This window comes from Ursus arctos, unplaced genomic scaffold (assembly GCF_023065955.2).
Source record: "Ursus arctos isolate Adak ecotype North America unplaced genomic scaffold, UrsArc2.0 scaffold_2, whole genome shotgun sequence".
Lineage (NCBI taxonomy): Eukaryota > Metazoa > Chordata > Mammalia > Carnivora > Ursidae > Ursus > Ursus arctos.
Window position 1 is genome coordinate 84,735,646 of NW_026622874.1, and position 16,163 is coordinate 84,751,808.

Genomic DNA, 16,163 nt, shown 5'->3' on the forward strand with positions numbered 1-16,163 from the left:
GAGGACAGGTTGGAGAGCAGAATGGTGGGGGGAGGCTGCCAGCTCTTCCCAAATTGTGTAAACCGAGAGCCAGTGAAATACCTGAGGTTTCCCCCAGGAAAATCAAGAGGCTGTCATCCAAAGAAAGAGGAATTAGCTCTTAAGTAGACACTAATGCCAGAAATCCCTTACAGGGACAGAGCAGGTGAAAGAGAGAGATGTTAGGGAAGCCAACCACTGACACAGAGGGAAAAGGCAACTTCTATAATTTTAGGGGAAAAAGTTCCTTTTTTTTTTTTTTTTTTTTTGGTTAACAATCAAGAAAACCTTATTATATCTGTAGTCATGGTAGCATTAGTCACAATAACCATAAGGTGGAAACAACCCAAATATCCACCCATGGATGAATTAGGATAAACAAAATGTGGTCCATCTGTACAATGGAATATTATACAGTCTTTAAAAGGAAGGAGGTTCTGACACCTGCTACAATATGGAGGCACCTTGAGGACATTATGCTGAGTGAGCTAAGGCAGACATAAAAAGGCAGATACTGTATGATTCCACTTATATGAGGTACGTGGGGTAGTCACATTCATAGAGACAGAAGGTGGAGTGCTGGTTGTCAGGGGCTGGAGGGGCAGGAGGATGGAGTTATTGTTTCATGGGTAAAGAGTTTTGGTCTGAGAAGATGAAAAAATTCCGTAGATGGCTACTCGTGATGGCTGCACAGTAACGTGAAGAGTGAGGAGTCAGCAAGGTCATGTTTGCTAAATGCTCCCTATACGTCTGCGATAGGGCTCGTTGACCCCTAACCTTTGTTGTTATTGACAACAATTTCAGTTACTAGAATAATAAAGGGCGTAGTGAAGCCTTCTGATCATTTTTCCTAAAAGGCAATTTCTAAACGGGCATATTCTTATATTTTATAGGCATAAAATGTGACAGCCCACGACCTAGGGACTGAACTCGGTGCTCTCTTCTAGGGACCGCAGACTGACCTGCAGATTTCCTCCTGGTTTTGTCCAGAAGGTAACTTCCTAAACACAGACTGGTTTTATTTGTAACTTTTTATTGAAGCGTAGTAGACACACAGAAAAGCACACACACTCTAACAGCTCAGTGAATTTCCTAAGGTGAACGCACCGTGTTGGGAGCATGCAGAGCAAAAGACAGCAGGTGGCAGCGCCCCGGAAGTCTTCACGTGCCCCGTCCTTTGCTTAATTTTGACCTTCACGTTGTACAATGTTGTGCTCTCTTGTGTCTGGCTTTTTCCACTTTGTGACACTCATCTAATTTTCGGCCAGCCTACGTGATCTACATTCTCCACAAGGCTTCCTTGCTCCCTTTACACACATTATCATCTCTTTGTTCAGACTTGAAGGATGAGTAAGATTTTGCCAGATTTAGGGAGCAGTTGTGGGCCAAGGAAACAGACCATCCAAAGCCTTGAGAGTGTGTAGAACTATGGAATGTTCCAGACACTGAAAGCAGATATGCGTTCTGGAGAAGAGATTTCCTACTTAGTTCAACCGTTTTCATAATTATGATCTTTCAGGGAGTCCCCAGAGTTTTCTACAATAAACAAGGATGAAATCAATATCCCTGTACATAGACTCCTACCTGGAGCTTTGCTTTTATTTTCTTTTAACATTATTTATTTATTTGTCAGAGAGAGAGCGCACAAGCAGGGGGAGTGGCAGGCAGAGGGAGAAGCAGGCTCCCCACTACTGAGTAAGGAGCCCGATGTGGGACTCGGGACCCTGAGATCAGGACCTGAGCTGAAGGCAGACAACTTAACCTACTGAGTCACCCAGGCATCCTGGAACCTTTCTTTTATAGGCTCGATCGAGGCTTGCTTGGTCTGTGAATTTAAATATTTGATAAATATTGCAAGATTGCAAGATTGTGTTACAAAATATCGTAGCCATTCACATTTCCACCAGCAGTGTAGGAGCTGGCCTCTTTCTCCCTCTCTGTCAGCATTGGATGTTAATCAGTTTTTAAAAATTCCTGTTCTGTTGCTTTCATTTGAATTGTTTTTTTTCTGGCTATTAGAGAGACTGAGTGTCTTTTCATGTTTGCTGGCCACTCGTCTTTCCTCTCCTGTAGAGTTATTTAATTTGGATAGTAGACAAAAGGATAACAGCAGAGGCCAAAAAAAGGCAAGAGAACATTCTGATCGTGCATGTGGATTAATCTCGCAGTGCCAGTTCCCAGGAGGTCCTTACTTAAATGGTGGCCATTGTTCTATCATTTTAATTGTTGTTTGACGTAAACAGATGATGACAAATGAATGCTTACCGATGAGACTCAGTAGGGTGCTTAGTCCAATGCCCTCCTGGCTATAAAAGGTTCTAAATAACCGACATGTCGATATCTGGTTACCAGTGACTCAAAAGACATCAACATCTGGCCCCCAGCCACCTGGGTGGCTCAGTCAGTTAAGACTCAACTCTAGGTTTCAGCTCAGGTCATGATCTCAGGATCGTGGGATTGAGCCCTACCTCAGGCTCCCTGGTCAGTGCAGAGCCTGCTTGTCCCTCTCTGTCCCCCTGTTTGCTCTCTTTCAAATCAATCAATCAATCAATCAATCAATCCTTAAAAAAGACATCAATATTTGACCTTGACACTGCAGGGGAGAAAATAGGGTGCTGGTGGATGCTATGAGGAAAGAACAGGCTCAGGTTCAAACGAAGCCCACTGCTTAGCAGAGAGAAAGTGGAGTAGACTAGATGCCTTTCCAATAAGTAAGTTGCCCTGAGCTACAAGTAACCATATGCTGAAAACAGCAGCTCGGTGATTTTGATTGAAAGCCACTGCTTCAAAAGAGGCTGAGAGGTTCTGCTCTAAGTTTCTGTGACTGTCCGTCTCAGGGTCAGCCTGAATTGTCAAGCATCTGCGTTACAAATTGTGGCCGGTTTCAAGAAGAAATATATTAAGTTGAAAGCCTAGTTTTGCCAGGATTTTGGGAGGGAGTATATCAGCCAGAAATGTTCTCTGCTACGAGTGATAGGAAACTCGGCTCCCAGTTCCTAAAACAGGACATACATTGTTTGTTTCAAAAGCTCCCAAACTTTCTTGGTTCACACCGTTCCTGGGCCAAAGAACTAAAAGTCCTATTTATTAAATAAACAATTAGGTCCAGAAAAACATAGTATTTATGTTCGAACAACCTAATAGCCATTTGAAAAAAATAATACACATATACTGAAAGGAAAAACATTTTACTTGTATTTTTATTTCATTCTCAAATGACTGTAAATAACTCAGTTGAATTGAGTTCATAAATAACTTCCATTCTTAAGTAGTACAGGTGGGATGTGTGTACGTTTGGGCACTGCACGATTTCCCAGCCCTTGGAATCAGATTGGACGCTACCACCCAACTTTCTTCTTCCACATTAATTTTTATGTGGTACTTACTTTTAACTATCGCAATCCCCATAAAACCAGCTTTGCAAAGACATGAGGTTATTAGGAGGAATGTAGGGCCATTTAATATTACAACTTGGAACAACCTGGAGCTAGTCATCTACATGGTGTCTGACAGATATTGAGCATCACTATATTTCCCTTGAAATTTTATAATACCCTTTAGTCCCTTGGTGAGTTCAGTGCAGCTCTCTGGGGTACACAATCTGGGGAGTGCAGGTTTATTTAACAAGAAAGCCTGAAGTAGTTGATCTTGGGGTTGGTCTGGGGGCTTCATGATATCATCAAAGATCCACCCTTCTGGCAAGTTGTACCTCATGGTCTCAAGATAGCTGCCATGGTGCCAGCATCACATTCTTGCACCACAGTGCAGCTATCACAGTGAGGAAGGAAGGAAGGGCAGTGTGATGGGATAAAATAGACCTGCTTTTGTACTCCATCTGGACCTGGTGGTGGATGGCAGAAAGGTGCCTACGTTGCAGAGACATCTTGAACTAAACAGGGATCTAAGCAGGGATAAAAGTTAGAGGCCTTGGTCATGTCAACCAGACCTGGGATTGGAAGACCGAAAAGTTGGCCAAGCCAAACAAGTTCTTAAGAAGACACTATCTCCCTAGCCCGCCAGTTATTCTAATGGTTTGTGGAGACCAGGGTGTTGTGTATGGAGACATCAGTCCAGGCAAGAAGGCTTGGTTGTAGAAACATGTTGTTTTGCCAAATGACATTCAGTTTTTCTCTGGAGAGCCGCTGAGAGCTCTCTGAGTTTTGGAGCTACTGAGACCGGCCCTGACTCTAGTGAGGGAGGGCATGTCTTGAGGACTGACATCTCTTTGGCCCAGGAGTGAGGGAGGGTGGTTGTCGGGTTTGAGATTTGAGTGTGGAGTAGAATCTGGCCCAGGGAGCAAAACAGGCCTCCAAACAGGGGGACCAGCATGCGCAGGGAGGGGTGAGGGCTCCTGGCTCATCTGACAGGGTTCATGTGCCAGGAGATGAGTCAGGGGTAGGACTTGATGTAGGAAAGATAGGGTCCGAAGCTGAAGGCCAAGAAAGAATTCTTGAGATGTGTTTGGTGCAAAAAAGGTGGTTTTTTAAAGCACAGGGACAGGACCCATGGGCAGAAAGAGCTGCACTGGGGTCATGAGGAGTGGCCCATTATATATTTCCATTATATATTTTCAAATTGGTAGGGGGTTAGGGACAGTGCAAGCCTCCCAGGTATTTTGGAAGCAAGGTTTCCAGGATCCTGAGAGGGCTAGCTCTTGTTGGGGGAAAGGTCATTTATGACTGTTTAGTAGAAACTTAATCATGAGACCCTTCAGATATATATCAGAGGGTCATATGCTTGGGGGATGATTGCCAGCATGTATCTTGGGGGTAGAGATAAAGGAAGTTTCCAAAGGAATTTCTGTATGTTAAAGTAGGCTCACAGGATCCTGGGAGGTGGGAGAGTTGGGCTAAGATTGCCTTTTGCCCTCAGCAAAGTATCAACATCCAGGCAGCTGAGTCCCTAGAGGAACGTCACTCTGCCTGTTTTAAGGACTTGTCAGTGGGCTGTAGGGAGTAAGGAAATGTAATGATTTCTCTTCTGTTTCCCACATCAGGACTCACAGCCTGTGTGCCCGGCTCTGGGAGTTTGGTTTTGCCCTGAAAGCCACAGGGAGGGCTGAAAGGTTTTACCACAAGGAAGGAAGTGATTAGGTGGACAGTCTAGGGAACAACAGCAACAGCAGAAATTTCTGGGGCTCCCGAAATGCCTTTCTTTTGCCTCCTGGGCACACAGTTAGACTACATTTCCCAGATCCCTTGGTGGTTGGGCGAAGCACAGGACTGAGTTCTAGTTAATCAAATATGGATGAAAGTGCTATTTGCCCCTCTAGGCCTAGCTCATAAAAGCGTCCTGCACAAACCCCCACGTCCTCTCTTTCCCTATCTGCTGAGTGGTGACCTAGATGGTGGGTCTCCAAGGTGGCAGTGGCCTGGATCCCCGGGCCTGCTATGAACTATTATGTCAGCAGTGAATCAATTTGTATTATGTGAAGCCATCAAAACGTTGGGTTCTTTGTTGCTCTGACGAATAGGTACTCCTACAAACCATAATAATAGGGATTATTGATGGGGCACCTGCTCTGAATTGGGCACTGTGCTCAGTGCACTGTCTCATTTAATCTACACAATTACCTTATGGGGTTGGGGAGCACTATTAGCCCGCTTTTCCGGAAGAAAACACTGAGACTGAGGGAGAAGCCAGCGGGCAAAGGCGGAGAAGCCTCACCCTCCCACCTGGAACCAAGTCCCAACTGTGCCCTGCTGGCTCCCAGTACGAGAGGAACAGATTAAAATTGGGTGAAGCTAGGCGCCCAGATGAGTTATTGCAGGCCCAGCTGGGAGTTCCTGCCTCCTGTGAAATGGGGAAGATACTAGATGATTGCAAATGTTAATCAGCAGAGTGCATGAGAGGCATCTGGGGCGGGGCCTGGCCCCTGGCAGGTGTATCATGATCATTTGATTTTTTTTTTCAAGAGACTAGGCAAGAACTGACAGAGGCTTGGGTGACACCAGGAGAGAAATGTTCTGGAAGCAGCTCTTGGCAGGACTGGGGAAAAGCGTGAAGAAGATGGGGGAAGCAGAAGGTTGGACAGTGGTCTCGTGTTGCTGTTTGCAGGGACAGGGGAGGAGGGTATAAGAGACATCTTGTACAGTGTGCTGTGGGTACAGAGGAGGGAGGGTACAGGTCTTAAGATAATCAATCCTAAACTTTCCAAGATGTACAGATATTCACAAGAGGGCTGCATTCTGTAACTGCCCTCTGAAAAGAGCTTTCAGCAAACTGTCATACCCTTGATGCATCCTCTCTGTCCTGAAGCAGATACTTTTTATCTATACAACCTTGGGCAATTTCTTTGACTTCTCTGTGCCTTGATTTTATCATCTGAAGATAGGGATAAGAAATCATAGGGTTGTTGTGAGTAGATGCGGGGGGCTTCACACAGGTTTGGATATGTGGTGGTAGTGTGTCGTCAATAGACAGTAGGCATTTTCATTAAATTCTTTAATCACTGGCTTATTTCTTTATGCATCTCTGTCTGTACAGAAAAACACTCAGATAACAGTTATGAGCACTGAAAGAATCTTTGCTTGTCTTATTCATTGCTACATTTCCAGTTAGCTCTTAGAACTAGTTCATGGTTGTTGAGGAATAAATGAACCCATCTCTCTCCTCATCTTTTCTTCCTCCGTCCCTCCCCCATCCCTCCCTCTGTCCCTTCCTTCCTTTCTTCCTTCTCTCCCTCCTTGGTTCCTTCCCTCCTTCTTTCCATCCATCATCCATCCATCCATCTGTCCATCCATCCATCCATCCATCTATCCATTCATCCATCATCCATCCATCCATCTGTCCATCCATCCATCCATCCATCCATCCATCCATCCATCCATCTGTCCATCCATCCATCCATCCATCCATCTGTCCATCCATCCATCTATCCATCCATCCATCATCCATCCATCCATCCATCTGTCCATCCATCCATCCATCATCCATCCATCCATCCATCCATCCATCCATCCATCCATCCATGCATCCATGCATCCATTCGTCTTAGAAAGGCAGTAGACTACAGTGGCTTAACCCACAAGTTTTTTCCCCCCAATTGTGGTAAAATATACAAAACATAAAATTTACAATTTCAACCACTTTTAAGTGTATAGTTAGTTCGGTGGCATTAAGTACATTCACATTGTTGTGCAACCATCCGTCTCTAGAAATTTTTCATCTTCCCAAACTGAAGCTCTGCATCCATTAAACAACAACTCCCCATTCCCCTCTGTCCCCCTAACCCCTGGCAACCACCATCTACTTTCTATCTCTATGACTCTTACTGCTCCAGGGACCTCGTATCAGTGGAATCATTCAGTATTTGTCCTTTGTGACTTAGCCACCAGTTTTGCAATCGTAAAACCAGTGTGACCCTGGGAAACATAACTTTCCTGAATTTCCACTTCCCCATGTATAACATGCTATAATAATAGTACCCACCTCACAGGGTTGCTGTGAGGTTTAAATGAAATACTACATAGAAGGGACTTAGCCCAGTGCCTGGCAGGTAGAAGGCATGTAGAAATTGCTCCATAAATATAAATATATAAACATAAACCTATGTTCTTAATTAGTAGATGCTGGTGTTGTGCTTATCATGTGTCTGGCACTGTCGTAAGCTCTTAGTTATATTAACGCATTCAGACCACACCATGACCCCATGTCGCTGGTACTGTTACTACCAGCCACACTTCACAGGAGAATACTGAGGAGCAGAAAGGTTCCACAGCCAGGTGAGGGCAGAGTTGGGACTGAGAGTCAGACAACCTGTTTCCAAAGCCCGCAGGCTATCCCATGGCGCACCGTGTCGCCTCAGCTGCCCCTGACTGTCAGGGGACGGTCATCCGTCCACACTCAGTCCTGGATCAGGCTTTGAGGGTGCATGAGTGCGGTTGTTGAGATACGAGGAGATGTTTGAGGGAATCCATGGAAAAATCACTGAAGACGAGTTCGCCATTATTTCCCATGTGTGGTCCCAACCCTTGGGTCCCTCCTCCTGCCCATGTGCCGGCGGACCCTGATGGTGACTGCAGGAGGCTGGATGCGCTGGGCCCTCCCATCTCCTGCTGGGGAAGCCCTGGAGTGCATTCCAGGTGATGCAGCTAAGCCTGTGCCTTTTCCCCTCATTGGCAGAAAGCTCAGCAATCCTTGGCCATCCCCTGCCCTGCCCAGTTGAGATAAAAAAAAATGTTTCCTCTTCTGGGCCCCAGGGCCACCTCCCACCGTGCTTTACTGCTTTCCTGGCACCCTCGGGGAGCCGCTGCAGCCCTTTAAAAGAGCCACAGCCTGAAGCAGGATCACCAGCCCCGGTCCTGGAGATAAGAGGGTCCAGGAGAGCAGGTGCAGGTTTCCCAGCCAGCTCAGGCTCGAGCACATTCCAGGTCACTTTGCCCTGATGTCTGCAGAGGTGAGCCACCTGTCCATGCAAGGGGTTGCTGAGAATCCATTCAAGCCTGGGTCGCTGGGGGCTTCTTTCTGGGCTCTCCTCCCACCCGTGCCCACTCTCCCTTTTTCCTACCGCAGGCAGCTGTGTCTATGTGTGACCCTGAATTTGGCAGTGGCAAGGCAAAGGAGCCAAGCATGGGGGGCAGGTGTCATGGGTCCTGGTATGAGCGGTTCCTGCAGCCCTGTCTGGTGGAACTGCTGGGCTCTGCCCTCTTCATCTTCATCGGCTGCCTGTCGGTCATCGAGAACAGGACGGACACGGGGCTGCTGCAGCCGGCCTTGGCGCACGGGCTGGCCCTGGGCCTCATCATTGCCACACTGGGGAATATCAGGTGAGACCAGCTCCGAGCCATCAGTCTGGGCTAACCTGGGCAGCCGGGGGCGGGGAGCGAGGCTATCGGCAGGGACCCTGCGCGTCCTCAGGGTTCCAAGAGCACTGTAGATAGGAGTGTGCGCTGGGGAGTCAGAGTGCCCGAGTTCAAATCCTACCTCTGCAGCTTATGAGTTCTGTGGCTTTGGGTAAGTCCCTCTCCAAACCCCAAACAACAGGGGAAAAAGAGAAGTTTTTTGACATTATTTTTTCTCAAGCCCACACATACTCAAAATGCTAGCTAAGTGCCAGGCACTGTTCTAAGCATTTTCTACATAGGAACTCAGTGAATCCTTGCAACAACCCCTTGGGGGTAGTTGCTATTGTTATCCCCATTTCCCCGGTGTAACTGCGAAAGGCCATGTGACTTGTCCAAGTTTCCCTGGTCAGTAAGTGGCGGAGCTGGGAGGCAAGCCCCAGGGGGCAGCCTGGGATTTACATGACAGAAAGAGCTTAGCCCACACCAAGGCTCGGTCACTGTGTGGTTGACATTTGGAGGGGGTTTTCCTCCAGCCTGGGGAAAAGCAGAGTGCAGCCACTCGGGAGCTCTTTTTCAGGGCTTGGGTAAGGGGAGGTGGGGATACCTCTCTCTGTCTACTAATCTGGAGTCCGGGGTCTCATTCTGACTGGTGGCTGCATCTCTCAAGGGCTGGAGCTCTGAATGAGTCTGGAAGGAGTAGAGGGGTGGTCACCCACCATGTTCTTCCTCTGGGCACTGTGGGGTTGGGCTGTAGGGCAGGACAGGGGCTACCCTCCTCTCCCCGGCTCTCCCCAACATCCCTTGCCCCACCACCCAGCACCTCAGGGAAAATGGGTAGGATGTGGTACCTGTTTTCTACTCGGGCAAGGTCCTTGACTCGGGCGCTGCAAGGCCAGCCTGGGGGGCCGGCTGGGACACATTCTCTTGGGGGCCAGCCCAGACCTTGGTCTCAAGGCTTCCTTCTGCTTTTGTGACAGTGGTGGACACTTCAACCCTGCGGTGTCCCTGGCAGCCACGCTGATCGGAGGCCTCAACCTGGTGATGCTCCTTCCCTACTGGATCTCCCAGCTGTGCGGTGGGCTGCTCGGGGCTGCCTTGGCCAAGGTGGGTGATCCCCATGGGGGCTGGGCTGGTGGAATGTGGTGAGGGCAGCGGGGAGTCAGAGGTGCCCAGCTCTTTTCCTGTGGGATTTTTCTCCAGCAGGATTGGGCGGGTCCTTTTCTCCCGGGAAGGGGGCCTTTGGTTTTCTCCAAGCACACTCTGTCCTGTCCATGTCTGGACACAGTCCTTCCCTGGACAGAGCAGGATGCAGAATTTGGGGCTTGAAGTTTCTCTTCCTGAGACCATTTCTGACTTTGGAATGGCTTTGGATAATATTTCTAGTGTGTTTTCATTCGTTCGTTCGTTCATTCATTCATTCATTCATTCATTCATTCATTCATTTACCTGTTCATTCATTCTACAAACTAAGGGTTACTCTCCTTGAGAAACTCCTGGACTAACTTCTCTGAGTGTTCTCCAGGTTGCCTGCCTTTAAACGGAATCCCTCTACCTGTGACGGGAGATAATATTCAGTTTATGTCTGGAAACTTCCTCCCACCAGGACGGCTAGCTCCTCCTCCCTGCCACAGAAGGGTTATAGCTTCACACGTAACTCCATGGATGGACTGCTTTCCTCCATCCTTTGCTTCCTTTCTCCCTCTTTCCCTTCTCTCTTTTTCTTTTTTCCCTGTTGCTGTTAAGTCTCAGTCCAACCAGGGGCCCTTCAAGATGTAGGCCTTGTGGGCATGTGTGTTGGGGGGTGGGGGGGAGGGGGTGCCTTTCAGCCTGGCTGGGGTTTGGTCTGTAGCTCCAAGCACCCACCTGTTGCAGATTTGGTCTCGAGTCCCACTTTGCTGTCTCCCTTGCCCGGTCTCCCCGTGTCCCCCTCTGAGACCATGCTCCCCTGTGTGCAGAATGGGGGCTGGACCTTCCCACTCTGATCCTCCATGGAGAGCAGCTCCCAGGTCTCCCTCAGGCCGGGCCACCTGCAAACCTGCCCTACACAGTAGCTAGAAGTGCAGGGCAGAAGCTCTGCTCACCGAGCACAGCCCTTCCTGTGAAGCAGTTTTTGCACCTTGTCTCGTTAAATCTCCCCATAACGTCACAAGAAGCCACAGTCAGTTCTTAGAGGGCACTCGCTGCCTGAGCTGGGAGCTCTGATTATCAGTGCCCCCACTTTATGGAGAAGGAAACATGGGCACAGGGAAGTGTCATTGGTCCAAGTTCAGCTGCACTAGTAAGCAGCGGAGTCCAGATTTCGGTCCAGGGTCTTTGCTCTGTGGTCTTCCCTCTCCAGGTGCTGGGATGACCCCTGAGGCTCATTTCCTGTGAAGCTAATAGGGCTTCAGTGTCAGGATTCCCTCACCCCTTCCAAGGGCCCTGACGGGGGGCTGGCAGTGGGTTCATCTGGCTGTAGGTGTTTGCAAAGTTTGTTGAGTAAGGTACTTTTGTATTCTTTTTCTCAAAGAGAGTCATCTAGTTACATAAGCTTTGGGCCCACAACACCTGCAGCCACTGCTGGATGATCCCATTTTACACATGAGCAAAAGGAGGCTCAGAGAAGCCCAGTGGCTCTCACTAAGCCACACAGTAAAAACCGGAGCGGATTGGACAGAACCCGTCGCTGCTCTAACGGTTGGGGGCATACGCTTTGAGGCCCCCTCCCCTCAGCTCCCAGCCTCCTCCCTGCCCCCACTGTGAGGCTGAGCCGCTTCTCTCCGCAGGCAGTGAGTCCTGAAGAGAGGTTCTGGAACGCATCTGGGGCGGCCTTTGTGACAGTCCAGGAGCCGGGGCAGGTGGTAGGGGCGGTGGTGGCGGAGCTCATCCTGACGACACTGCTGGCACTGGCCGTGTGCATGGGCGCCATCAACGAGAGGACGCAGGGCCCTCTGGCTCCGTTCTCCATTGGCTTTGCTGTCACCGTGGACATCCTGGCAGGGTGAGTAGTGGGCTGCAGGGCCCAGTCCTGGGCCAGCCTTTGGCCCTGGAGGAGGTCAGGTCTGCAGAGCTTACCTGAGAGTCACAGACTCTGTTGCTAACAGGGGCCACGGAGGTGATGCAGACCGAGGAAGTGGGCGGGCATTCGCAGACAACAGGGAGCGGTGGGGACTGGGGTATCTAAGCAGCCACCACCGTTCACCTCTAGTAAGCTATTGCTGTGAGGGAACGTGGGCCTCCAGTGACCCTTCCCCCGTTGTTCCAGGGAAGTTGGAAACCTACCTTCTCACGTGAAGTTTTCCATTTTCTGTAGCGTCAATAGAACATTTCTGTAGGCTTGTTTGTTCAGCCAGTGGGCAGCCAGGCTTTCGCCTGAGACTCAAACAGAGCTTCCATACCCATTGACCCATTTAGATTGAGCCCCTTGGGGGCCTTGGGAAGGGGTTAAGGAGACAAGCTTGGGTCAGGGATTATTTCTCCCATTTTATATATGAGGAGCTCAGAGAGGATACAATGGACAGTGCCAAATTAAGGGACATGTGGGACAAGAGCCAAAATCTCCTGGTAAAGGGGACAAGGGAGCTCCTTCCTAATGTCCACCTCCTTCCTTCCTTCCTCTAGGACACAGAACAGAGTGTAGCCTTTCCTGGCTCTGCCGCTCACCTCCGTCATCCTTCTGTTGGGGAGCGGGAGTGGAGGAGGGGGGTGGGTGGGTGGTACTCTGTGTGTATAAAGCTGCAGCGATGCTTTGCTGCCCCCTGGTGGCTATTGGTTCACCTGCAAGCCGATTGACTAGCCCTCTCAACTTTGGCTGCTGAACGTGGGATCCGGTGAGACCTGTGGGACCCCAGCTTGCAGGAAAGGGGCAAGGATACAGACACCAGAATTAGAGAGGTGCTCCTGGAGAACAGCCCCCCCCCCCCCCGTAGGAGACTCTGGGCCCCAAGCTTGTGGCACAAGGACCTCAACTGGGTTAGCTAGATGAAGCACTTGTCCGTGAAATACACAAGTCATGGGCTCCTAAATGCATGATCTCATTCTGTTCTGACGGCAACCTATGAGGTGGGTCCTTCGATCTCAACCGAAACACAGAGGGGTTCAATAAAGATCACACAGCTAGAAATAGCCGGGCTGGGTTTTGAATCCAGGCCAGCTCGACTCCAAATTTCACATAGCTGATGACGTCTTTTTCAAGGTTTCAGGGACCTGTTTCCATCTTCTCTGCCTGTCATCACTGAACACTCTCTGCTGGTCATTCTTCTAGACGGGTGTGTGGGGAGTGACAGACAAGCCTTTCACTTCCTGGTGCTAATAGCCTCTTCACCTGTGCCTTCTGTGGGATCCTCCAGAGCCCCACCATATGCTGGCTTTCAAGGTGCTGTGGGACCTAGGCCTAGTTGCGAAAATGAACTTGACGTGATTTGGGGCCTGGCTGGGATCCTGGTGACCATGTGACTGCGTGTTTGCAGGGGTGCTGTGTCTGGAGCCTGCATGAATCCTGCCCGGGCCTTTGGACCTGCCGTGGTAGCCAACCACTGGGCCTTCCATTGGATCTACTGGCTGGGCCCGCTGCTGGCCAGCCTGCTTGTGGGAATGCTCATCAGGTAGGAGTGTGCCCCAGGGTCACTGGCCCCTCTGATGGGCACCTGGTGATGGTTTCCAGAGCATCCAGGGCTAGAATCTCACTTTGGGGGTGAGAAAGGGAAGAGGGAGGCTTCTTCAGAGGCAAACAGTATGGCTCCGGGACCTTTGGTTGTAAGGGACAGAAATCCATCTCAACACAATTTATGTCACAAGGGAGAATTTACTGGCTCACAGAATTGAAAAGTTCACAGGTAGCCACCAGCTTTAAGTGGCTGCTCAAGTGATGTCTTTAGGCCTTGGTCTTTCCCATGGGCTCTGCTCTCCTGTGAGCAGGCCTCATACTCTGAGAGGCTCTCCAGGAGAGGCCGAGGTGCTCACCAGAAATTCTAGGTTTATATCTCAGCAGCTTAACAACTCCAAAGAAACTAGTACAAGGGCTCTAGCAAAAGTCCAGGGTCTGATGTTCACTGGTTTGGACTGGGCCGGCTTGGGGGTCAGGCACACTTACTGACTATGTCTGGAGTCGGAGCAGATCAGCCTTCCCTGCACAACCATGCGCACCAAGAGTGGGGGAGGAGTGGTTCCTCACAGGGGTGTCATACAACTCCAGGGGGCCCTATCCACACAGAAAGCCATGTACATGGTGCCCCCCAGAGCACGTCTGCTAGCGCATGCCATTCACATGAACTACAATGTAAACAGTGCTCCCTGGCATCGTGCACTGGGTGATAAGGTTGATATTAGAAGAAGGATCATATCTGCTTGGCTGTTCCTCCCTGAATTCTCCTCTTGTGAGCCTCCAAGGTCTGTAAGGTCCCGTAGTTTCTGCTCCTGGTCATGTGGGCATTAGGGTCTGGATCTGGTACAAGTTGGACTTACCTCCCCAGTCTGGGAGAGCACAGTCTCTGGGCTGGGCTGGTGTAAAGTGTCTGCTGTCATGGCCCATCTGCAGTCCTGGCTTAGCCTGATAATTCTCTGTTGCTTTCGGAATGGCAGAGATGAGCATCTTCAGGGAAAGAGTTGGAACACAAACAGGAAGGAGTTTCTCCCTTTCCCCAAGAGGATTTGGCTATTGAGGCAGGAAAGGCTCAAGAAAGCATCTCCCTGGAGCATTCTGGGCCTGGAGACCTTTGATGAAGGGCTGGGTCTCTCCCCTCAGAGGCCTGGAGACCTCACTGGGCCATCTTTTCTGTAGGCTCTTCATTGGAGATGGAAAAACTCGCCTAATACTAAAGGGACGGTGACACTGAGCCAGTGGTGTTCCTGCGGCCCACGTGGCCTCTGCGGACCCCTGGGGGTTATAGAAAGGCCACTTCCTGCATTTCCTACTGGGGCAGAGGCCCAGAGAAGCCACCCACCTGCTTCCCCCGACGTGCACCTGGCCTCCCAGATGACACCTTGCTGCCAAGTTCTGAGGATGCTCTAAGTTCTCCGAATTCCTTCCTGCTCATCAGAGACCTCAGCCTGGGGAGCATGTTGCCAGCCCTGCCCGGCACCGCACAACAGAGGGTTTTTCTTGAGCAGGGAAGCTCCCAGGATTAGAAGAGCAGTTGGAAGAGGCAGCTGTTTACATGAGTTCATTTCCCCCATCCCCCTTCCTTTCTCCTTCTCCTGGTCCCTGACTCCTCTGTTACAGAAGGGCCTTCTGTGCTCTGTTTCCTTGCTTCCTGAGCTGCCAATCCAGCTTTGCAATAAATAGTCCAGTATTTCCTTTGGTGTGGACTTGCTTTTCGTTTCAGAAATGAGCACTGCTGGGGAGGAAGCAAAAGTCCGGGTTGGGCCTTAGCTGTCTAGAGTCCAGTTAGCTGGGGCTTGGCTTAGAGTCCAGTGCCAGAGTAGGTACTTAGGATGCAGGCCACCCCGGAGCCTGTCTCCCACTCAGCCAGCCCTGTCTTGGAGCTCTGCTGGGAGCTCAGAGTCGATCTCTGGTCACAGACTGGAAGGTCCTGCTGAAAAGCCCAACACAGAGCCCGGGGTCTGTTAGTGCCCAGTACTACCTAGGACATGGACCAGCCCACTCCAGGCACTCTGCTGGAGGTGAGGGCGGGTGTGGGGGCAGGCCGGAGTGGCCAGGATCTCCTGAGGAAATTGATAATGTGGCATAACATGGGAAAAAACAGTGTCTTTGGATGCAAGACACGAATATCATGAATAAGGAAGGATTTTTCAAAAGGAGGAAAATGCTCACCAGAGAAAATCACCAGTATGCTTCAAGGCTGCCTGATGAGAAAACGGACACGCTACATGCCCAAACAGCCAGAGCAGTTTTTGGAGGAAAGGAGAATAACATAATAATAATGATAACAGCAACAAACCTAAAAAAGAAAGACAAAGGGAGGAAATAATATGAAAAAAACAGAAACAAGCAAATTAGAACACTTACAAAGAGTGAAAGGTGTTAAAAATTAGTTTCATTTGGCTAAATAATGAAATTTAATGAAATTTAATAATGAGATTTAGTAAGTAAAAGTTATATACATATACATGCGTGCACATACACACATGCAATGATGCACACACACGCATATGTGTATACACACATACTATACATGTGTGCACACACGTGTGTACAGCTAACACGGATTGTTATGTGCTTGGCGCTATGCAGAATGCTTTATACACACTATCTCATTTACTCCCCACACGACCCTCTGAGGCAGCACAGTGGGTTGAAGAGTGTCCCCCAACCTCCATGTCCACCTGGAACCTCAGAATGTGACCGTATGTGGGAATAAGGTCTTGGCAATGTAATTAAGGTAAGGCTCAATCAAGGTGAGATCATGCTGGGTTAGGGCG

At 49.6% G+C, this 16,163-nt stretch overlaps 1 protein-coding gene across 1 annotated transcript; it reads left to right on the forward strand.

Moving 5' to 3' along the window:
* Positions 1–335: 335 nt before the first annotated feature.
* AQP8 (aquaporin 8) lies at positions 336–15,077 on the forward strand. The gene is made up of 5 exons (XM_026515639.4): positions 336–8,786; positions 9,782–9,908; positions 11,570–11,784; positions 13,253–13,387; positions 14,563–15,077. Exons 1-5 carry the CDS (start codon positions 8,545–8,547, stop codon positions 14,609–14,611), a joined length of 768 nt encoding a protein of 255 aa, XP_026371424.1. The 5' UTR covers positions 336–8,544; the 3' UTR covers positions 14,612–15,077.
* Positions 15,078–16,163: the final 1,086 nt, after the last annotated feature.